General features: G+C 44.4%; 1 protein-coding gene across 1 annotated transcript in view; it reads right to left on the bottom strand.

Annotated features, from left to right (window-relative positions):
• Positions 1-24,811, bottom strand: part of GLIS1 (GLIS family zinc finger 1) — a 173,416-nt gene extending 148,605 nt beyond the window's left edge. Inside the window, exon 1 of the mRNA XM_065738628.1 lies at positions 24,613-24,811. Within this exon, the coding sequence (XP_065594700.1) occupies positions 24,613-24,811 (199 nt within the window). The remainder of the gene's footprint in view (positions 1-24,612) is intronic.
• Between the last annotated feature and the right edge of the window lie 575 nt (positions 24,812-25,386).

Raw genomic sequence — 25,386 nt, 5'->3', positions numbered from 1 at the left:
TAGGCTAACTCTATCTTAGAATAAAAATAATTAAAAAAAACAGTCCAGAGTCACACACAGTGTCTGCAATATATTTCAAATTTCAACCATGTTTCACAAGACCGAACAGATCATGTTTTCTAAACAGCTTAGGAGCGAGCTCACACGGCTTCCAAGAACGTTCTGTAAGAGTGAACTCGTGTGAATTGTACATGTATCCATGTATACACACAGAAATAGCCCAGCCTACATCTTCAGCCTTTTCAGGACATCTGCATACATGGGTTATCAGTATAAGCCAAAGCCCACAAACAAGCTTTAATAACAACTGTAAGTACTACAACCTGGTTTCACTGCTGGAACAGTAGACAGAAGCTTATCACAATCAAGCTTCTGAGCTACTTATCTACAGGTCACTAAAGCCTCTTGGGATGGTCTCCTATCTTACTGTTGTGTTTCACTGGACAGTCAACAACTCATATTTGAGTATACACAAGATATTTTTGAAACAAAAGACTCCTTTGGCTTTAGAAAGAATCCAAGGCATCTGAAGGTAACATCAGCAGCCACCAGCACTGAGCTGCAACATCTCCATCATCTCAGTAATCTAGCTAACTCCCTTCACATTGTATTTCAACCACAGGTGCTAGAAGTACTTCCCAGTGAGGCCAAATCTAACAGTGGAACAGAAGAAAGACAACCACCAATTTCTGGATTTGCAAAAAGGCAGAACACTTCTTTGGGTACTCCCACAGGTATATGGCTCCCAAGATGGAGAGCCACTTGCTCCTCCGTCTCCAGAAGAACTAAGCCTACCCTCCACTTGAGGAGGAACCAGCTGGTGAAATAGCACATCCTCTTCCTGGCTGCATCATCCACAGTCAGTGTGTTACTGTTGGGAACACTGGATCTGCAAAGGACCAAGGGATGAAATTTGCCCTCCCACTTATATGATGGAAAGCAAATATTCAGAGCCTACATAAAAAGGCAGTGATGACTGTATCACCCTGATAGATCACAGGGCGGATACACTGAAGACTGAACTGCTATTCTGTCATTACCTTGCTGCTTTGTGCATTACAGACATGTCTTAGTTTTACTTATCTTTCCATGTGGTCAAATCATCATAGCTTAACAGTTGAGCCATTCTATGTTCACAGGGTAAGCATTTTTAGCCTGAAGCAGGTGTGAGATCATTTCTCTCAAATATTTTTTCCATGGTGAGACAAACTATGTTGCATTGTCTCCCACTTGCCACAGGCCAAGAGCACAGTAGGGGACAGTCATCACTGTGTAGCTGACTTTTCGTTTTGCAAAAATGAGCAACAGTTATAACAACAGAAGACTTTCATTGGCCCCCAGCCCTGCAAAAAACAAAAACAAAAACAAAAAAAACCCAAACCTGGCTAAAAAAAGCCAAACCTACCCATTAAACAGGGACATCTTTGACCAAGTGAAGTTGCAGTGTTAGCCTGTGGTTTAAAAAATAAACAACAACAAAAAATTCTAACATTTAAAGTGACATAAAAGTACTTTATATAGAAATTGCAAGCCAACACAAAGAGATAGAAGAAAAAAAGAAAAAAGAAAGCATGGGCTGCTCCCAATGGCTCAACTCAATGAAAACAGTGGGGTTTAGTACATGAACACTTCTTCAGTAAATGACCCAGACTAGTTCTGTACAGACCTGTTCTAAATGTAGGACAATGTAAATCCTGGGCACATAACACCTGAATAATCACTACCACGCCTCAACTCTCCATCTTTTCTTCTCCCTCTGCTCTACAAGCCAAGTTTAAAGCATCTGAACTACTTTCTTAGCTTTGGATGCATGCTGCAAACAGTGGTGCTACAGCACGGACATATATGACTTTAATAAAACTAGAAGCAGCTAATGGCTAACAATAAAAAATAATATTTTTCCTTCAAGCAATTAAATTGTAATACAGAGCTCTCTAATTCCTTCCTGTCTGGTCCCATGGGCCTAAGAATAAGGCAACATGAGAAATAAATAATGTGTTGCTGTTACGCTGTTTCAACTAAATCTTAAAGCCTATATAGGAGAAATATAGTCTCCCTCATTAATTCAGAAATCTCTTTTATGGTTTCATATATCAAGTTACCTTTCTGTTAACCTTTTATTTATATGGTAGTTTACTGCATTATGGTTCCAATTCAACATTATTTTAATGAGTAATTTGGCTTTGATAAGTCTATGACACATCACAGTCAAATTCATGTTACATTTAACCCACCAAATACTCCAAAATAAGCAGTGCCCAACATTCAAAGAGCCTGCAATACTTTGCAACCACACCTTAATGTTAGTTTGTTTTTATTTACTCCCTTCCAAATGCAAATAACTCCCCAGCTCCCTATAACCAAGAAGCACCAGAAGCAGACAAGAAAGCGATTATGCTAGAAGGGAGGACTGAGTAAGCTATTTAGACATGAGTATTAAAATATCAGTCATATTTTCAAATCAGACCCTGAATAACCTACAGAAGAAGCAAAAAGCAGCTTGGACTGCTGGACTTCACTCAGTTTACTACTTAGGAAGCTATAGAGGGTCTGATCAAGACCAGTCTTCAGTGTAAGGTGATGTATGAGACTAGCACTAAAAAAGCCCCTGCACAGAGAACAAGGGCCCAGAACACTGAAAATGCAACAACAGCATCAAGAAATCTTGCGCAGGGATTTCAGGGAGGAGGAGGAATCTGTATCTCAAAGTGAATTCACAGTGAGACTAACAGGGTACAATGGGGAAAATCTCTGACACGTCTGCTAGACTAAAAAGTGATGAGAAATACTCAGATTCGGTCAGGTTCTTTTTAAAGAGATGTGCAAAGCTCCGTACTAACATGCTGAAGAACTGCTATACGGTAAGGGTGATGGAGCACTGTAACAGGTTGCCCTAAGAGGCAGTGGAGTCTCCTTCTCTGGAGATACTCAAGACCCAGCTGGACACCTACCTGTGACTTGATTGTCTCTTGAGGTCTCCTCCAAGCCCTGTGATTCTGAGATTCTGTGGCTTAGCTCAGAAAGTAACCCCATATTGAACCTGAAGACACTGAAGGCCAGCACCTCCGCTGGGGATTCCGCATTCACTACGCTGATTGGTTAGGGCTCTTTGATCAGACACAATGACCTGTTGCAAGCCTTGGACTTGCAGCTATCCCTCCTAGGCAGGAGGTGTACTCGACCTCATTTACAAGGAGCACACCAAAGAGAACTGCACCTCTCACCCCACCTGGATTGCAGATCTACCTAACATAACCCTGAGACTTTTAATAGAAAAGCAAATCAGTTTTAAGAATATAAATGTTAACTCCTTGATACTGTAAAAGATCATAATTGTCCCTACTCAAAATAAAATGGGAACAGCAAGGTTTTGAACCTGTTTCCTTTTGTTCACCTGGCATATTACCCTTGCTAGAGAATGTGAAATCGTTATGAAAGTTATGAAAGCGTAAGCAGCATGAGGGAGAAAGAGCCTACCTTTCCATTTCAGAGGAACTGCATTAGGACACAGATCGTAGGGCAGCAACATTCAATGTTGGCAGACGCTCAAATCAGGTGCCTGAAATGCATGTTAACCAGCTTTGCTCTGCCCTCTTTCTTGGTTAAGACTCCTTAGTACTTCACCATAACACATGTGCTCCCATACACACCATTATCATCTTCAGTGATGACATGTGTCCTGGAAATAGAAGTTATTTTAGCTCCAAGCCCTGCATTTTATGAGCTTTGAGTAATTCTTAGCATTCAAAACCTCATTCCAAGAGGCAAGAATAACAAAGTCAAAAAAAAAAAAAAAGAAAAAAAAAGGAAAGATTGGTAGTGTTTGGCTTGAGCAGAACTGGGCACCAGAGATTTCTTTCTCCCTGCACATATTTTTGGTTGCACTTCAGGGCTGCTGCATTCAGTAGCTTCATCAGTTCCACATTAAGTGAAATCCTACTTTTGACCGCTCTTCTCAAAAGCAGAGCTCCGAGGATTTGTGGGTTGCAAGATTTACTTTTATGCAGCGTTCTTGGACCGCATATTCTCCTCTCGGTCTCTAAGCAGTTTATAAAAACAGATAAGTATTGCTATCCTCACTCGTCAAGCAGGGAGCCCAAGGCACAGTGAAGCTGCCCTTCTCACTCAAGATCGTATCGACGAGCCCAGGCAGTCAGGCCCAGAACCCAGAACTGACACACAACCAAACTGCTACACTGCAGCACTGTAACCAGAAACAGATGTCATCCAGTTGGGTTATGCACCACATGATCGTAACAAATCTCTCTGGAATTAGGAGGCAAAATATGTCACCTCTGGTTGGCAAAACAATTCAATCCTGTAAACACTGCCCATGAGGTGTTCCTGGGGACGTCCTCAACCTTCAGCTGAGAGGCAGCGGTGCTGTCAGCTGCCGGCACTCTTACACACACTCAGGCTACAACATCTGTGCAAACAATTTAGTCCTTCTCTGACCCAAGAACTCCAATCAGGTGTATCTAAAGCACTTCACAGCCAGGTCTGTGAGTCCAGGCTCCTGAGTGACACACTTGTGCAAGCAGACCTTTGAGGAGACGACTCAGGTGCATAAGGACAACGCACTGGAGTACGGAGTTGATTGCTCCAGAATTGAAATCAGCGATTTCCAAAATATTTTCTAAAAATAAGACAACACTAGAAATCATTTTTTCAAGTAGTTAAAATGTATGGATATTTCTCATCCAGGAATTATGCCATCATTTACACAGCATCGGGTTCATCAAGACCTCTTCAATTAAAATTCAAAAAAAGACCACATTCACTTTTTGACTCGTGATGATCCCATCCCATATAACTCTTAATTTTTCTGCTATTGTCTTTAGTTGGAGCTCATACTGGTGTGTCACGCTTGCTACCAGAACTATATCCACAGAACATTCAACAAAAGTCCAAGTTATAACCTCACCCTAACCTTTAATCAGCCCTAACCTGAGCAGTAATGAGGAACAATTGCCTAAGTAGGAAAATGATTTATCTTGGGACTCTGAAGCAGATAATTTTGGCTAAATTTTTCCAGATGGCTTCAAAATCTGAAAATTAGCCAGACCTTTTACCAACCTACTAAAGGGCTTGGATGCCTTCCCTGGCTGATTCATAACAAGAACACGTTTTATGTACACTACATGGCACTCTTCACTCTTGGCCGCCAGCACAGGGATGTAATTAGTCAGTACGAGCTGATAGGTGTTTTACTTTTTGTTTATATTAGAAGTGCAGATTAAACACAAACTTCTCACAACCTCTAGATTTGATATGCTTCCCTTCCACTCTTTGATCCTGTGCTCCAGTGGTGAAAAAGGGGCATTACTGCCTCCCAGCAGCACAGAGCTGGAATAATGCTAGTGTTATCTGCGTTTGCATACATGTGCATACACATGTGTGTATAAACATACAGCCCTAGCACAGTGCTTTGGACAAGCTAGATCATAACAACTGAAATAAGGCTACTCCTTACCACCTGGAACACAGCACAGAAGACAGCAGTACATGGACTTTACCTCAGTGACATCTAGTGCTCGGCTCCTGAGCGTCCTGAGCTACAGCACTCACCATGACTATCTCTGTTTACATTCCAGCTGGATTCCTCTCAAGTATGTCCACTCTCCAATGATGAAACACTGACAATAGGTCATAACTGCTACCCAAACACGGTCCAAGGAGATTCTGAAGCATGACTTGGCCACTGCAGGAACCCTCCGAAGGCCTCCTGCCTTCAGCAATGCCCCTCACCACCAGTCTGCATCCTCTCCATTAAGGAGATGCAGGAACACAAACCAGCAATAAGGAAAAAAATACAGAACTAGAAAACAACAGCTTGAAGAGGAACAACTGCTCTGGCAAAGCGTGGGGAGCAGAGCCAAGGAAGCAGAGAAGCTGCTGGAGCCAGCAAGAACCTTTTCAGCAGGAAGCAATGTGGAGAGTTAAGTTTTAACTGCAGGACTTCACACTGGCAGCCTAGTACCAACATTCTGACTCTCCAGACAATTCTTTTATGAGACAGGAAATCATTAATAGCAGGACCAGTTTTCCAAGTGAAGCAATATCTGTTGGAGGTGAAGGAACTCAGGCTTCCTTTAGCTTACACACACCAAAAAAAATGCCTGTTCAAAAGACTTTTGCTGACTGAACAAGCCAAGCTTAGCATAGGATCATTAGTTTAAACACCCAAGAAAGGGCAGGCAATACCTGTGAAAGACAGCTAAGCCCTAGGACAGAGAAGACACAGCAACTCCATCCTTGGCAGCATATAAAGCACACTTGGCAAAGATCTACCGGAAATAGAGTAGGGAGTGCTGATCCTGGCTGGGGAAAAGAGGATCTCTTGCACCTCTTGAGTGCAGGCCAGAATCACCAGCCATTTTCACTGGGGATCAAAAAGAATGTTTTTCCAGGAGAAAAACACCCATCTATGAGAGCAGACTGCTGAGACACACTCATAAGGCTCAGGAGTACCATCACAAGTGTGAGCCAAAACATCATAAATACAGGTGTCCTCTGCAGGCACTTCACCTTCAGCATCCAGCTTTCCATTTCAAAATACCCTTCTAGAAGTGCATACATCTCCATTTTATGTAAGACTGAGGAACTAAGCTGCATTTTCTTCAACACCATCCATTTTCTCTCACATATATTGTGCATCTCCTGATATGTATCAGTTCCTAACAAAATAACTCCCATTCTTTTCAGTCTCCACCCACATTTTTTTAAGTTTTTGTTTTTTTATTTAACCCACATCTGAAGCATTTTAAAATACTTAGGAGATGAAAAGGACACAAATTCCAAGCACAAGCAAAGTACTAATATAAAAACACTATGACATTTTCTAGTGCTGTTTTCTGTCCTCTTCTTTTTACTCTCTAATAACTGTTGTTTTGCATCGTGACACAGTGACTGTGGCTGGGGAAGGAGGGCTGAGCCCTCTATAGAGTAAACATCTGAATTATGAAGATCTTTACTTTTCAGTGTGAGGGGAAGTTTACTCTGAAATCTCAGGTAGGCAGCTCATCACAGAGTGAGCTGGGGCAAAAAAAATAATAATAATCAGACAAATAGGAATTTCCACTGATGTGCTGACAAGCAGGGCTTTACCTCAGCTAACAAATTTGCAAATGGAACTTGCTTTGATGACACCAGGTGCAAGATGGTGCTTTGACTCAATTAAATTCACACACATACAATACCTTATATATAACACACCTATTCACAGAGAACTGCATTTCTCGTACAGCTTTCTCATTTAGCACTTGGTTTTAGTCATCCTGAGAAGTCCAAATAAAAGCAGCTCATCAATGTGTCTTCAATTTGCATTCTTTCCTGTAGAAGATTTTCAATAATGCTTTACTCATCGAATATCTGAAACCCACAATCTTAACACATTTTATTTTACCATGTCTCATCCAGAACAGATATTGCTGTTAAAAAATGAAGTAGTTCTTAATTTGTCACTGGCTTTTCAGTTATCATAAAAAGGCTACAGGAAGGAAAGGTGTATTGCACAAAAACATGCAATTTGACTTCACTGTTGTAAAAGCATCTGTAGGAAGCATTTTCTTGTATTTGCAGTGAACGGTACTTCTAAAAGTTAAAGCTGATATGAAGTAAAAATGCAACAGAAAACTGTCTGTGAACTCAAGGCTGTCTTTTCCTGCAGTAACATGCCAGCTCTACAGAAGAAGCAGACTTAAGAAGGATCCAGGTTCACACAAATTCAGACGCAGAAGGCTAAAACTCAGGAGTGAAAGCTCTGCACTGAGGCAGAATGTGCACTTAGACACATCCCTGCTGAAACCAATGGAACCATTCCAGGTGTGCACCTGTGTAACTGAAAGCAGAACGCAGGTATTTGCTTTCCCTTTAGACTTAATATTCAGTAAGACAAGAAAACAAATTCAAGCTGTTCCCACTTCTCAGCGTTTACCAAAATCCTCTAATTGCTCTCCACAGGAAATACTTTGCGGCGCGCTCTAATCCCGACATGCAAAATGTTACACAGGGTGATTCCCTACTAACCTCTTAGTAAAAGCCCAGTGCAAAGCTCCACATGTCAAGATGGAAATAGCAGCTCCACCTGACTCATGCTGCTTTACTCAGCTTGCCCCCATATAAGCAGAACGTGGAGCATGTACCAGAGCAGTTTTACAATGTCAAATGCTGCCTGCACAGATCTGCTGAGTGGGAATCCTGAAGCACACAGCACACACGCAATCCAAAGGTAAAAGCAGTAGGCCATGAAGGGTCACAAGTTCTTAGGCAGAACTGAATAAATGCACTTGAAAGACCAGAAATACGAGGTGGCCGGTGGCTCACAAAGGGAGAAAAACAAAACTCAAACTTTCCGAAGAGCAAAGGCTTATTAATCTTTCTCTGTTCAGCTTCTAAAGTTTTATAACCACATATCTCACCTATAAATATTCGGTCTAAGACCAATGTGTCTTGTTCCGTGTAAACTCCCCAATCAATGCTGCCTCCTTTTCTATTAATCCACCCTTTAAAATACATTCTTTTATCAGGTTTTAATGTCTAACATGATTTAATCAGGAACACATGCCTCATAAATATCATCTGTCATGTTCCATTAGTTTCATGTGGAAAAGTACAAGTCAATAAACAAAGGTTGTGCCATAAATCTGCCTTGAACACATTATACCTCAAATAAGAAAATAAAAACATGTGTGTCCTTTGACCTGGATATTCTTAAAATGGAACTTCAGGTATTGTCTTATGCCTTTAAAAATGTCTAAAGCATTCACAATTAATTGCGTACCTAAGCAATTTCAATTTACATAATGTTGATATGGAGACGGTGATTAAATAAGCACTATGCCTTTAAGGCACCTGTTAAATAACATCACTGACTCTGGGTTAAAACTGATATCCCAGACTGCACAATGAAAACCAGGTCCCTCCACCATGCAACTCCGCTGTAAAAATCCCTCATAACTCAGAGGAGTGGTTGGGTTCAGTTATTAGAGGAAGGAGGGGGAGAGAAAAAAAAGAAGGAAAAAAAAGCACCTTGTCCTGTGTGCTGTGTGGAGCACTGGTTGCTGTGAACACTGGTGAGCCCAAGCAGTATGGCCAGGATCCCACACAGCTGGGGGATGCCAGCTTGCCCCCAGCTCCCTGCCTGCCCAAGGACACAACCAACATGGGGGACTCAGCCTTCCCCACCTACAATGTGCTAAGCCAAAGATGTGGTTTGACGTTTGGGTCTTCTGGGAATTTTTATTTAAGGAAACTCCCTGCCTTTCCAGAGTTGCAGGCCATAGTCAGTGCTTCCAGCCCCTCCTGCACTCTGCGGTGTGCAGTAGTTTGTGGCTTTTGGTATTTTCCACTAATGATCTTAGTCTGTCATAGGCTGTTAGGGAGCAATTGTGGCTTGTGGGAGGTGTGGGACAGATGCTCCTCAGACCAAACTGCCTGCAGAAGCAGCAAGCTGGCCCTGATGGGCCATGTGGTGGTCCCTCCCAGACCCCTGTGCCTACCAACGCAGGGGGCTTTGGGTCAGCCCCCTCACTGCCCAGCCACCTGTGCTGCAGGGCCAGTGCTCATGCTGGGGCTCCCATCTATCCCCCAGCACCTCTCTGTGTACCATGTTGCTCACCGTGTCCTGCTGCTGGCTGACATGCAAGATGGCAAGCTCAATTTAGCTCTGTTAAAAGCTCTGTTTTATTCTCCTGTGGTTCTACTGACCTGCAGGATCTGGAAGGTGGTGAATGCTTCTGTCTACTATCTAAAACCAGGGAAATTGGACCAGGCCCCGAGAACGAAACTCACATGTTTTCCTCACAAGCATTGTGAAATCTGAAGAGCAAGGAGCTTCACAAACTTTGAGAACCGACCCAAACTCTGGGTAATGACTCAGACCTCCGGAGTGCCTCACAGGACACACTGGAAGCATGCAAAATGTTTTCTCTTACGTGTTGAGAGGACACTTCACGTGCTCAGCGCTGGGCCCACAGTTTTGCCCATGGACACAGTTCTCAAGTGTGTTCTCCCAGGCTACATCTAACCTGGCCGAACACCAAGGCTCTTTGCTGGCAGAGGAGTAAGTCTCTTTCAAAAACCTGCACTAATTACAGCTGCTCTCAGGACCCTTATAAACATCAGGCTCCACTTTCCAGTTCTTGTGTTGCCTTTTCTTTCAATAATAGAACTGGTAAAAGCAAGTGAGTTTTCTGGGTCAGAAGACTCATCAGAACTGCAGAATAGGAAAATCATAATACTTGTAGCACCTTGAGATCCTTTATCTTGCACATCGCAGACGGACTCCGATAGTATCACCTGGCAAGAAGCCAGAGGAGCACTGCTACTAAAGCAGCGTGATAAGATCAGTACTGAGTGGGGGAAATGCCAACAAAAATCTCTCACTTTTCCCAGGACTTTCATCCAGACAAACGAGTATGTAACTGCAGAACTTCCCTCCATCAGTGAAGACTCAGCACCTGAATGTCAGCCTCATCCTTCCTCACTAACAATTAATAGAAGAGCAATGTACTTTCCCTGGGTCGCCCTCCCACCCCACTCCTTGCCCGGAAGGCTTCAGCTTGTGTTGGAATGGATTATTACACAGCATAACTTTCTAGGCAGTTGTCTGCACCGTGTGCTGGAATTCACAACAGGAAGAATTCAAAATTAATACCGTTGCACCACTCGCAAAAGATGCCATAAAAGGAGACCCACAGAAAGCAAGAACTGCGTAACATTCAGCATCAGAATATTAAGCGCCAGATCCAGAGAGGTATTTAGGCACTGAATTTCCACTGACGTCAATGGGAGTTAGGTGCCTGAATACCCCCCTGGATCAGCCCGTTATCAAAGCAAACTTCAAGGCTTGGTTCTTCAGAGGTTCTACAGTTTATATAAGCTCTTCAGCACTTCCTTTGAGGAGCAAGTCTTTCAAAGGAAGGCCTAGGAGTCTTATCAGACAGTTGACTTGTTTTCTTGCCTGAAAGCAGCAATCCAGATCTCAAAGGAAATGAACAGCACTTGCATAAATATATGAGAGTGGGGAAAAAAAAAAAAAAAAACCTCTTACAATATTGTTCAGGTGTCACTGCTTGGCTTCCTAGCAGCCATTTAACCTAATGTATCCCTAAGGTAGGATCCCATCTCTACTATCAGGCCTATGGAGTGGTAATATGGGAGGGGGCATCTGACAGCTGTTGCACTGTGGAAAAATATGTGATAGTAATTAAGTCCTCATTTAGACTTACAGGTTGTTTTCTATTAACTTAAGAATTGCTAAGTTTCACTAACTCTTAAACCAAATAAATAAATAAACGAAACAACCAAAACACCCTGAAATCTAAACCCAAGAAACCCTTCTCCAACAACAACTTAGAGAATGGTAGGATTCTGTAATTTATAAAGAAACTAAATTGAACAAGCTCTTAATGGGCACCAAAGGGTGATCACTTGCCTCATTCAAAAATATAAATCAAAGATACCACCCAAAGGAAAAGGGAATTAAAAAGGCCCCTGTGATGACAGTTGAGATTGAAATTAATTTGCCCACTTGCAGAAATTCTGAGAGTGTTTGCTCTTGATTTTTCATCCCCACCACATGGCAGCTGTTTTCTTCCAAAGGACACACTCACCCTGTCGTGGGCTGTTGGACTAAGACAGCCAGCATTGGAAATAGACATGTCCCACAGTGGCACGGCAAGCAATGGGCACGGCGGCCACACCACAGGGTGCACAGAGCCTTAAGTACATATACAGACACAGGCTTGTGTCTGGCCCAGGCTCTGACAGAGGAGGAAGGTGTCACAAATATAAATCTCAGGCCAGGGAGCCAAAGAACTCAACTGAATTTCAGTCACGTGAGTATATCTCAGTTTCCCTTGGCGGCTTCGACCAACTGTGGCCCAGAGTTGTAAAACCTGCCCACAGCTGTTCTGCTCACCCCCAACCTGATATTTCACACTGTGACTTTATGCAGGCTTGTTTAGGTCTAACAAGGTCCTTATTTTTCTACAATGCAGGAAATAAGGAAACCAGCCATCAATTATTAGAAGCGCAGCAGATCTGAGCCGCGTGGCTGTAAAACAGATTTTTCTTTAATGAAACTGAACTGGCATTTGCCAGAAATAACAAGTGCCCAAGACCAAAATGTAAATCAAAACTAAAGGAGAGTTTTCAAAACTTTGAATCATTGGTAGCAACAGACAAGCTCAGAAGGAGGTTGGTATGATTTTGGAATGTCTTAAAAATGTGTGACTAATATGACTTCTAAAGACATTATTTGTGAGTTAGTATTCCAGTCTCCCCACAGAAAGAAAACATCATGACCAGAGAGGGCCACAGTGTTTGCTGTAATAACTGTGTTAGCATGTCACTATTGCTATGCTAGGAAGGAGGCCTTTGTTTTCATTTCAGAAAGCAAAGAAAGGGAAGACATTAGTGTCAGAAGCGATCAGTGCTTGCTAAGAGAAGGAAGAACACAGCTGTTACCATTTTCCTACACGTCCAGGTTTTAAACGTGGCACTTGGTTTGAGTTGGTCTCAGCCCAGGTCCTAGGAGACCATAGGTTCCATCACAACATCTCTGAACAGAACCTTGTCTAGTCAAGGAGTGGAGCTGTTTGCTGAAGAGAGACATAACAGGAAGAAAGAAAGGGTGGGTTTGGAGGCAACAGCAGTTGCTACAGATTGCCTTATTACTGTTTGTCAAAACTGTGTGGCTTTGGTGAAGCGATGCTCGTCCTTCTCCAGCCTGCCCCCCCTCTTCCTCATGAAACCCCGACTGAGGATCTAAATCCAACTTCGAGGTGCAGCCTGAGGACTGCAATGCAGAAGGAGCAAGACAAGTCTGGCAGCAGACAACAACCTGAGACCCATTTTTCTATGGATTTCAAGTGGAAGTCATTGGGATGGTTCAGCTTGTTATACCACTGTTTCTGTCACTGTTCATGATTTAAATGGATTGTTTCTTCCACAAGAACACCCAAATTGAGAGACTTCCAAGTACCAGAGGATTTATTATATCCTTTGCTGAGCCAGGCGCCTGGTTTACTATCCTCACAGTCAAAACCAAAGGTCTTCCCTCTTGTTTGATCTTTGGCTTCAGTTTCCAAGCATGAGATCGTTTCCTGCATTTATCTGCATCCAAAAGATCCCTCCAGTGTCACAGACGTTTTTGCTCTAGTATATCTCTAGAGTTGACCAGACTGTCTCTCTTGTGCCATTAATCTACCAGTTGCACATTACCACCTTCCAGCTCTTCAAAAACTTTGATTTTCAAAACCATTTAAGAAAGTTCAAGCATTAACCTCTCTTCCTGCTGCTAGAGTGATGCTTTACAGAAAGGCAGCACCAATTCCCTATTCTGTTTAATATCATTTCTAATGAGCTCTGAGGTGATACGATATATATTTTCCCACACCAGTGACAACCCAACCCTTTTCAGTGTCACTGCTTGCCAGGACATCCAGCCTTCCATATCTAAAAACTGCTCATACTCTCCATTGCAAGGAATAGTCTCAGATGTTTGTATGACAATATCCATCACCCGCTTTCTTACTTCCTTACCCACATGCTTAAGAAATCCCTGTTGCGTGCTAGTCACATCCTAATTTTTATTTTTTTTCCTTAATCTCGATCAACAGACAGATTTCACAGGCAGTGGTTCTCTATTTTCTGTGAGGATTTCAGCAGAAACAGACAACATCAGGAACAAAACCCAGAGTAGTATACGAAATACTGTCACTGACAGTTGTTTGGTGTGCATCTCAATTTCTACAGACAGTTCACTTCTTAAAAGATTCAGCAGGCCACATACTACTTTCTGCGCAGCTATTTCTTTTCTATCAGCACTGCATGTGACAATTCAAAACGTCTCCCGTAAGCTTAAGCCTAATCCATCACCACATTTGCCTCTGCCAGCCTTGCTCTCAGGCTTGCTACAGCACAGGAACGAGCCTGATGAGATGGCCTGTTTTAAGTAGCAGAATGTTCACTTCAAAACAGTCCAAACTCCACCTGGACATCGGGCTGTGGATATGACTAGCAACAAAAGTGCTGGAGGACTTCAGAATGGACAGTCCGTTTTTATATTTGGAAAACAGGATGTACTAGAATGAATAATAATAATTCAATCTGAGCCTAATTCAGTATCAATAAGGCTATTTCCTTCTACAGAACAATAGTTGGCATTTTCTATTCCCAACAGGCAATCGAGTGTTAGTTAGCAATGGCATGTCCCCAGAATGCCACAGAACATTTCACAACTGCTCAGGACATAAAAATCAATCATTTTCCAGGCCCAGCTGTCCCACCACTGGTTCTCCCAGCTGCTCTTTTAGAGCCCTTCACTTAGCCTATTTTTTACTGCATGCCTTCTCTGCATTTTCTTGATAAACAAGCATCCAGAAACACTATTAAGGGAAGATCTGAACTTTGCTCAGTGAGTCAAGGAGAACAGCAGCCTCGAGACCCCTCGTAACTCTTCACTGTGCCCATACAGTTCAGTGCAGGAATGAATGTCACAGAAAAGACAGCAGGGCACCAGGAGTAGGATAGTCCATAGTAGGATTTCCATTCAGCCTGTCTTCAGAACATCCAGTTACAAACATCTCACAGCCTAATCATCAACATACGTCAAGAGGTGAGTATACCCGGAGCTAGTGCTTTTCCTAGCATCCAGCCCAAATAATCCCCGCGGAAGAATAAACCAACACCAAAGAGACAGAAGGCACTGAATCCCAATGTGCATTTCACAAAGTATTTAGTACCAACGTGGAAAACCTACTGCCACACTCAGGCCTGGAAAGAATACAATAACATTTTCTTCCATACCAGCAGAACAAGGCTGGTGTGATCACCAAGCACACCAAGTAGAACTCTGATCCATAAATCAGCAGGCTCCGGGTTTAGATGGTCCTTCGAATTAACATCTAGCTTGTATTTTACATCTGGGTTGCTCAGCAAATTCTATAGTCAAGAGCCTTCACGCTGGAAGCCGTATCCAAGCCTTCGGACTATTTTCTCTAGTGGCAGTTAGTATCATAATTTATTTTTGCCTAAATTCCAGTTGGTTACAAGATGAGACTATTTATCAAAGTTTCCTCTCAACTCACATATTATCTCCAGGCACTGAGACTGCCTTCCTGTCACTTCAGAGTGACTGCCTGCTGCTGCAACATCCATGCCATGCATAAAGCATCTTTATCACCTCTAATGTTTACCATTCTTAATTTTCATGTCTCCCAGCAACTTCTCCAGCAGCTAATAAAAACACCATTGTTCACATTAACACTAACCCTTGGCAAGAAGAGTTCCCGAAAGCAGGTTCGTCCCATTTTAAGAAACTTAACCTGGACACCACTGAAACAGCATCTGCAAAATGCTAGGGTTTTAACCCAAGTGTGCCAAATAAACTGCATTTGTAGCCAATGCCATCATCAAAACACAATTCATGATTAGACATTCCAATGATCTGCTCTCACTTTCTAGCTTTTGGCCCCCTTTATATCTGCTTTCTATGACTAATGTAGCAAAATATACACACTTGTAAAAGTATTTGTGGAAGTGGCAAACTTATAAGCAAACAGGCATAAAAACGAACTTTGACAAAGTGGTCTGAGTATTCCTGCCAGTAATTTCTGCCTGACAGCTTCTGACGGGATGCAGTAAAAGAAAGGAGATCTCATCTGAACGTTTCCAGTAAAAGCCAGCCAAATCACCCTCACAGATTTTGAATATTTACACATTCAGCAGACCAAAAGCTATTTAAACCAGTTGCCATATTTCCACATATTTAGCCCACAATTCAAGTAAGTTACATCCCTTTACATAGACTTAAAATAAGCCATCAGAAAACCTGCACGAAGTCAAAGTCAGAGGTCAGGAGGCCAAGAGAATGAATAAGTTGTCGAGGGCAGAGAAAGAGCAAGTGGGCTCTAGGGGTAAACATCCTCTTAAATTTCCTGCATACTCAATTCAGGGATGCTGAAATGCAGCATCCTTGTTTTGAAAAGAAGAACTATTCACACACAGGCTGTAGCTTATCCCCGTGAAAACACGACAAGTCAACAAGCCTTACCAATAGCTCAGGGACTCAAAGGAAAAGAATATAAGCCAACGTGTGATGAGTTGGCAAGAGGAAAAAAAAAAAGTAGAACTGCTCAAATCAAAAACGTGAGGTATCTTTTCTGTTGCCAAGTGTACTGAGTCTGTAACTAAAAGACAAATTTCTGTGCCTTGTCCCTCCATGGCTCAAGTCTGCCCCCTTTTTATATACTCCTGGATTAAAATGGCGTTGCTTCAGATCTAGGGCTAGCGGAATCAGGCCAACTCAGCTTCAGCTGAATATAAACCAGCTCTGAAGACTTTAAGGAAACTGAACATTATTGGAATGAGAGATCCAGAAAAGCAGAATTACACAGTATTGTCTTTTCAAGTCCTGGGAGACGGTCTCAACTGTACACAAACTCTGTTCTGCTGGAGGGATGAAGGTCTCAGGAACCTTGTGGCAGCTACCTGTACCTCAAGGCCCACAGGCATGCCATCCATCAATGCTCCCTGCCTCACGACTCACTGCCATAAGACCTTCCCATCTGCTGGTACGCAGAGGCAATCTGAAGGTTTCCTCTTCCAGCAAACCAGGGGGAAGATTTTCCCATCAACGGCTTATTTGTAACATAGCTCCCTTAACATAGGCCTTAATGCAACCTCCTTCCTTCTCCTCAGCATTTTAGGTACTAAAATAAATGGAAGAACTTGCCCCCAACCAGCAAGAAGCCCCACCAAAACATTCCATCAAAAACCTTACTCTCTCAAAGATAACAAATATGCATTTTACAGATACTGCAGGTAGCAAAAAGAGATCTGACCCATATCCACACCATGTCAAGGAGGAGCAGTCATGCTCAGATCTCACCCCAGGCCGATCCAACCACGTACTGCAGCACAGCATCCAGAGATAACACCAGACTAGATCTGAAATGGAGCACAGCCACATTACCTAAACATTGCACCTGAACCAACGAAGTCTGTCTCTCAGCACAGACAATTAAGCCAGCCCTGCTGGTATGCCGAAACAACTGCACTGTTTCTGGATCCAGAACTAGCCTGTATTTCTCCACACTGTATTCCATTACATTCTTGACAAAGAAACGTCCTGAATAATAAACAGACTTGCCCCAAAACAATACAAGTAAATGACACAATTTAGAGTAGAGTCCGAGCGCCCTAACTCTCCCCATCCCAAATATTTACACACTTGGCCATGTCAGCTGCTGGCACAACCTTCGTCCTCCCTCTGCCATCCCCAGTGCTTGTCCTGTTTCATGGAAGAGAGCAGATCACACCAACTTTAGATCCATGTGAGGTCCTGTACAGGAAGGAGAATTAAATACGAACATACTGTGCTGACTGTCTGACCTTGGCATCGGAGCTACTGGGCTGCTTCTGCTCGCACTTCCCCCTCTTGGGAGCAGATTTAACGCTTGGATCTTCTCTTCCGTGCCTCAACAGAGCATGGATTTTCAAAAACATTCAGTTCTCACCTCCTCCCAGAGTCAATGCTACAGTTCATGGCAATTTCAGCAGAAGCAGCAGAGCAAAGCAGGAGTTATGAAACTTCAAGCTAAATCCTTTCTGGAAAACAGTGGGGAATAAAACAGAAATTGCCTCTTTCTATCTGTTTTCACTTTAATTCTCCCTTCTCTGCCCAGCACAGATGGGAGCTGGGAGATAGACAGGACTTACATAAGGAACAAGTCAAGAGATCCGTTTTGGGGTGAAATGAGTTCTTCTGAATACAAACTGCTGCTTTCCTCAAGTACCTTCTCTGGCCTCTTACTTTTTCTCTTGGGCAACCGCGGCTACGGAGATGCCCCAGCGAAGAGCACAACACACAGTCATCATAAGAGACTGATCGTCTGCTCTCCGTGAAGGATTCGAGCTAAATCAAAGCCAGCTGCCTCAGAGATGGGCAGGCGGGTACGAAGAACTTAAACAAAATGATAATAAAAAAGGCAATCTAGAGCCTACATACATAGCAAATCTACTCTTGCATTTCAAATAAACAAGTCTAAGGTATTTAAGCCTCGTGAGCAGAAAACATAACTTCTTTTAAGCCATCCTCTTATGTTGTTGTTCTGCCCTAATAACTCTGAAATGTGCTACTCATCTCTCCCAGTTAAATATCCTGTTTCACAAGCCCACTCCTAGATATCTGAAACTGCACTGCATTTCTATCTAGCTTTAGGCATCTAGCATTCCAAAGAATTAATATTTAAACTTATTATAAAGGAATGGGGATTGCATTAAGCATGTAGTCTTTAGCAAAACATTCATATTAATAAACTGTTGTGTTGCTTGTTTGAAGCACATTTATGATTCTTTAAACTCAAAAAACACTATGCTCCAAACCCGGCACATGCATCTGTATTTTCCTTTTATTACAAACAAGATTTAGATAGGATTATAGACTGGAAGCTATCAAATTTCAATTTTACGATATGCTTAAAATTATATTATCTTTCTTTGCCTAGAGGATTGTTGACTTCAGCATTCAAGTGAACCACGGCATATTGTGAAAAAGCAATGAATCAAAGAGCTTACTTTAAATAATCCTAGACCCTCTACCTCTCCCTGGGAAGCTCCTCATGCTAACGTCACATCATTCTTGGATTTTATAAATAAAACTAATCAGCCACAAAACATCACTGAATTCTTCTTTCCCCCTTATATTAGTCTTTGATTTACACCTCAGATACCCTGTCCCAAGCCAGCACATGTAATGTATTTACAACATAGGAAGGCAGGCAAAATACATCATCTACTGTTATACAACCTTCTACAAGGTATTAAAATACCAGGCCCCTGGAGAAACACTTCATATAGCGCAGCAAGTTCCAAAATAAACCAAACAGCCAGCCCCGTAAGCGCTTAAAACAACAATGGGGATCTGTATGAAAAAGTTAGTTTTACAGTATTTGATGATGTCGCCTTAGTGTCATTTTTCCTTCTGGCAAAATATGAAAAAACAAAAAAAAAAAAACCCACGTAAGAATGTATTTGCTTTCCTCTCATTCTAAAAAGACTGACAACTCCATAGCGCTCACAAAGCCCTCCTCTTATCGCACACATAAATGCCAGAATTAAATGCAGTTCAAGATGCTTTGTATTTGTTTAACCCCTAGAATAAATGTGATCAGGTAGATTCAGTTTCAGTGCTCCTCACCGACCCACCATGCGAAATACCCACATGAACACTCAGACATAATGACAGAGAAGTCAGAACTAATGCAACTGCTTTAAAAAAGAGAAGCTGGGGGGAGGACAGGGATGATTTGTCTGAGATCAACCTTGTAATTCCTAAACGAACAAAACCTCAAAATAACCTAAAACACAGAATGTGCATCTATTTCCTCCTGCAGCTCTGGCGACGGTTCTTCTATTTTCTGAGCAGTTTACCCTCTACAAAATGTTTTGATGATTAACAATCGTTTAATATATCGAAGCTAATGACCGTAATTAAAAAAAAAGTCCTTGTTCCAGGTTACTGGCAAAGCACACATCTGAGAACAGAAAGCTTCAGGTTCCAAGCGAGATCGCAGCGAGTGGGTGCCAGCAGTGTAAGAGGAGGGGAAGGCAAAAGGGGAATTCTTTGCCTCTATTCTTCGAAGCCTGCGCAGAAAGGCAGTACAGCAGCGGCCTGAACCGATACTTATCTGAATGAAGAACCAGCCCTTGCTTTTTTACATGCCCCATTTAAATGCAATAAAACAGCGTGAGTGGTTCTAACTGGTTGTTCTGTCTATGTCACTGTAACGCTCCTTGCTCTCGGGAGGAGATAACAGCTGTGCCATATTCAGAAACACGTACTATTGCTATTGTTTGCACATTTGCAGGGCCAGATTACGCTGTACCACAGCGAGCACTGCCCTTGCTTTGGAACCCTGTATTCTTTGAGTTGCATCAGTGTGCTGGGAAACAACGCGTGGTGGCTGAGAAAAAGAAAACAGCACTCTATTAAAAGCAGTTCTCAAGCACTTTGAAATAATTACTAGATTGCACGCCTTGTTCAAGCCCGCTGACATACAACGATAGAAACCTGGAGTACAAAATGGAGCACCTTACATCCCCTGTCCAGGTACCCTGCCATCAATGCCTCCAACCACTCTAAAATCACTGAACTGCAGAGGTTCGCACTGCTAGAAAAACAGCAAGAAGGAAATTATAGTCCCAGTAAATCCAAATTTCAATCTGCACATAGTCCTCACGTTATTCTCCTTTGTGGCTTACAGATGGATTTAATACAAGCTTGTTACTTGTTCTACAAGCTTTACCCCGTACTCAGGATAAAGGACTTCTGTAATATTAGGGTTGAAATCCTGACCCAGCTGAAGCTGGTGGCGAGACTCCTGTTGATTTTAATCACTTTGTGTAAAACGCTGTCCCTCCTCCTCAACGCACTGAGCATCTCAGCGCACAGGAGGTGAAATAAAACTGTGCTGCCATAAGGACGCGCCATCTCCCAGAAGACACTCACTTTACATTCGGCAGCTTTACTACACAGCATCTCCCAGCACCTCCAGGACGTATCTTCACATCTACTAAAGCCCCTCAGTGTACACTGTAACAGCTCACATGCTTTCAGGGGTGAGTTGCAGCACACTAACACCCGTTCAGATATCGCTGAGCTCATTTAGAACGCTCTGAGATCCGAGCATCTGTAGCTGATGACATTACTGACAGGAACACAGCAATGCACACACGCAAGTACCTGCAAGACCGAGGTTGAAAGCTTTTATTACTATAAAAGAAGGAAGGAGAAGATCTTTTTCTTCTCCCCTCTTTTAGCAGAGCACCTAATAGCTTTGTTTTCATCCCATGCGTCAATACAACACTTTAAAGCTGAAGTAAGTGATCTTTTATTTACTCCTGTTTAGAGGAAAAACTCCAGAAGTTACAAAATCTCTTCCACAGATTGGACTCATTTCCTGTAATCCAGCACTATTTGCTAATTCAACATAAAATTAAGATAGATACAACAATTCCTGTCTCCCTCTTTCCAAGCACCGAGTGGCTTTATATGACAGGTCTATCATTAGATCATCTGGTTTGTATTCACCAAATATTCACTAACAGTCCCTAAACGACAAAGATCTTAATTGCTAGCTACAGCTAAATCCCTCTTAAGTGAAATCCATGAAAGGGTCACCTTCAATTCAGTGACTCTGATTTTGTAACACAAATCACTGCAAGAACTTCCACCAGCAGTGACCGACCACAAGCTATTTTCCCATTCAACACGAGGAAGCGTTTGGGCCGCCTTACCAGAGGGGCCAGACACGAGTTATCCCAAACAGCATTTGCTTCTGTGGGGTAATTCAGGTGAACGTGGATGAGAAAGGAACAAAACCAGCAGCGTCGGCCGAAGACCATCCTGCACACCTCATATGTCACACACCCAAAGCATATGCTTTTGCTTAAGATCCGAACAGCCTAAAGCCACTGCTCAGGGAGGACTGTCCTGCTAAGCAAGGGAACGGCCACAGGAGGTTGAAATGACAAATTTTAACTCACCTTTTCAATAGCAGAAGAAAATGAATACATCTCAGTACATTGGTTGTATGCTTGCCAAAAGCAACTGCGCTTTAAAAAGAAAAGAAAACTTTCTCCTTGTCTGAATAATGAATACTCTCAACAAGGAAACATCGAGCTACTGCAATTCGAACAGCTTATTGTTTTCCCCGCTGAAAGTTAATATCTGAAGTGATTACTGCAAAGGTCTGGGCCATTTGGCTGATTTCCCAGTGGCACAACTAACAGGATAAATCTCGTCATTTCTACTGAGTCATGAATTAGATACACGGAACGAAGCTGGAAAAGAATGAAAAGGAGAAGTGTTTCCTGGTAACAACCACAATCAATGTCATCAAAAAAAAATGAGAGCTCCGACATCGTTATAGATTGCTCCTTTGTCACCAGCAGTTCTTTCCAAAAAGTTTCTTTCCTACCAACAATAATTGTTTTGTTCTTTGTTACTTTCGGAACGGTGAAATCCCAGCATAAAATTCAACAGAACAACACCAGGACCACGTAACCACGGGAAAACACTACGAAATGCACTTCATGCCTTCTGGTACAATTACTCGATGCTGAGCAGAACACACGTTCCTCTGAGATGCACCGTGTGGGTGCAAACACTGCCTCGTGACACACAGGGACCGGCGACCCCGCAGAGCCTGGTGTGCACCACAGCCAATCCCACCCGAAGGGGGAGGCCGGGTGAGAACCGGTGTTCAAAATAAACAGCTCCCAAACAGACAGAATACGAAGCACAATTCCAAACCACGGATATCTTTGGTAAACAAACAACAGCTCGATCCTACAACACTCAGAACCAAACGATCTGAGTCCCAGAAGCAATCCTCACCAGCATCCCTCAAGCTCTTCTCTGGCTGTTTGTGCTCGCCCAGGCTCGGGAGCGTTTTGCAGCCTCTGTCCTCAAGCAGCAGAGTTAACGCTAAAGAGACACGACAGCAGCAGGATGCTTTCCCCCCATTGTGATTACTTCAAAGCTGCTCGTGTTATTAATGGGGCGGTGCATCATTTTGATTCATTCTGTTTTGAAGAGTTAAAAAAAAATTAGAGGCATGTTTAGGAAAAAAAATATATAGGCAGCCACACAAATGGCTCTTGCTCTTGTAAAAGGAGGGTCCTCTCCCTCCGTGCAGCCTTCATCTGTGGATAAACGAAAAGCAGGAGGCACATGCTGTAATCTAACCCAGACTGCAGAAGGAATTAGTGGGCATGCGGTACTCGGGCTGGAGAGCAGGAGATGCACAGTGTGATGATCTGAAATCAAGCTGTCATCAGTTTCCTCCTCAAAACCTTCACCGGAGTAAATTCAAATACTCCCCTCATTCCCACTCCTTAGCAATATCTTGTTACACAACATCTGCATACAGCTATCCTCGCCCCTCTTTTCTGTGGTGTCGGGAGGCAGTTCACACCACTCCTTGAAAGACAAGCGGCCCTTCCTTCAGCAGCACAGCTCCCTTTGGATGCACAGAGCTCTGACTTCGCTGTTAGATCACGGAGAGTAATTGAGTGGCTTCAGTCACCGCTGTGGCACTGGCTCAGAAGCACGGCGTGCTGAGCAGGGGCCAGCAGCTCCCAGTGTGAGAGCTACGAGATGCCCAAGCGATGTGAAGGCACTTGCTGATGCAGAACAGCTCAGGAGCTGCCACAGCCCACAAGTTCGGGATCAGCATTTAGCATAAGGCTTCATTTTTCCCTAACTTAAAATATCTTAAAAAAAAAAACCAAACAAACAAAAGAAGAAAAAAAAGAAAGCCAAACAAACAGCGCAGTTGTCTTTGGAAAAATCCAGCGTTATCCATCAAATCATCACGCTCAGTAAGTGAGCCCAGTCCTGTTCACAGATACCTCCTGCTTACTGCCATGAGTCAAGCCACCCATATGCCAAAGCAACAAGGTAAAACCCCGGACAGAAAAGGAATTAAACACAAACCAGCAACAAAACTTAAGGGTTTTTTTTTCTCCCCAGGGGCACAAAAGGGGGAATTGATCAGTCAAGAAAGACAAATCTGCATCCTTCTCCCAGTGCCCACCTACACCAGTCCCAGGGAGGTTAAAAGTGAGTGGAAATTACATTTTCCCTCATGCCCCCGCTACGTGCCTACCTCTGCAGCAGCCACGAGAGGAACGGGAGCAAAAACAGTAGCTCAGAAGGAAACAAACAAACAAACAAAGAACTAAAACGCTTCCAGGGTCTGCGTGAGGAGGACAACGCGACAAGGCACGGGTCAGCGGGCAAAGCCTTGCTCCTGGGACACATCTCCTGAGCTCCTGGCGGCAGCAGCACAGCAGCAGCAGAGCTCTGAGCTGCCCCTTCACACTTTACAAACCCTCCTTCCGTCCGCATCTCCCCCTCCAAATCCAGTTCTGTGTCACGGTCGCCCATTTCATCGCTGCTGAACGGTGACAAACTTTATTATATTTTTTAATGAAAACTGGAGGACTACGGCAAAAAAAAAAAAAGAGAGAGAATCCAAAGGTGATTTATAACCTGCTGCTCCGCTCTGTGCTCAGTGGGGATGAACAAACACGTCCTGCAGTCTGCAGGCAGTGCACACCGAGGTGCTTATGAACAGGGGCTCCATCACCCTAGGTAACAAGCTCACGGAGGAGAATGCGACTCGTCCCAGGGTGCACAACCTACTTTAGTCCTCTCAAGAATGAAAAGTAACTGAAATAATCCCGCTGAGAACCGCCTTAACGCGGCAGGTAGCAGCATAGGTATCTCACAAATGAAGAGCGGGACAGGGAGGTGAGGATAAAAACAAGAATCACGCCGTTAACGTCAACAGAAAACAGCGCCTTAATATTCATAACTTTAAGTGCCCTCTGCAAGCGGCTTCGCAGCGTAAAGGAACGCCCCGATTTCTTTAGCACCCATCCGGCGACCCCACGGAGGAGCTGCTTTAGAAGACATCCCCGGTTAACGCGGATCTGCAGCACGGTCCGCCGGGCGATTCCCGACCGCGCTTCTGCACCGCGGGATCCCGAGGGTTCTCCGCCCGAGCGCCGCGGAGCGCACAGCCGCTCACTCACCCCTCCCGCTCTGGTTCCTGTGCTGCTGCACGCAGTCCTTGTTGCCTCGGCCGCACCGCGGCTCCTGCGCACGGGGCAGCGCCGGGACCCGCTCGAAGATGCTGGGCCGCTTGGGGCCGAAGTCCAGCAGCGGCGCGGACATCTGTGCGGGGCTGCTCGCTGCCGGGCGCTCGTCGCCGCCCGTTACTTTAAAGGACATCGGGGGGGGGGGGGTTCCGTCGCGGCTCCTTCCGAGGCGCTCCCCGGCCCGTACCGGTCGTCTCGAAGCGCCGGCGCCGCCTCTCCGTCGCGGTCCTGCGCTGGGCGGGCACACGCGCTGTCAGCGGCTCCGTCCCTCGGCGCCCTCAGCCCCGCGCGCCGCCCGTTGACGACCGTTACCCGGGGCGCCAGGCGGCCCCCGCCCCGCCCGGACGGCACCAAGCGTTCGCTCCCGTCCGTCCCCGGGCGACGCCGTCGGGCTCCGCGCGGAGGCACGGCACGGCACGGCACGGCCCGGCAACGCCGCGCGTTTACTCGGACCGGGGGCACCGGCGCGAGGGAGCGCCGCCCCGCGCTCCTACCTGGGAGGGGCCGCCCCCAGCCCCGTCCTGCCGCCGCCGCCCCGCGCTCGTGGGCTCGGCCGCGCTGCCCCGCCGGCAGCCCGAGCCATTCCCCGGGGCCGGTCGGGGCGGGCAGGGGGAGGGCTGTGCCGCCGGGGCCGCCCCTCGGGGCTTTGACAGCCGGGGTCCGCCCGCCCTGCGGAGCGCTGCGTGGGTCCGGGAGGAGCGCGGCATC

This window comes from Cyrtonyx montezumae, unplaced genomic scaffold (genome assembly GCF_038088225.1).
Source record: "Cyrtonyx montezumae isolate F1298 unplaced genomic scaffold, pur_monq_1.0 scaffold_1, whole genome shotgun sequence".
Classification (NCBI taxonomy): domain Eukaryota; kingdom Metazoa; phylum Chordata; class Aves; order Galliformes; family Odontophoridae; genus Cyrtonyx; species Cyrtonyx montezumae.
The sequence above is the reverse complement of the archived record's forward strand: the minus strand, read 5'-3'. Positions and strand labels throughout refer to the sequence as shown.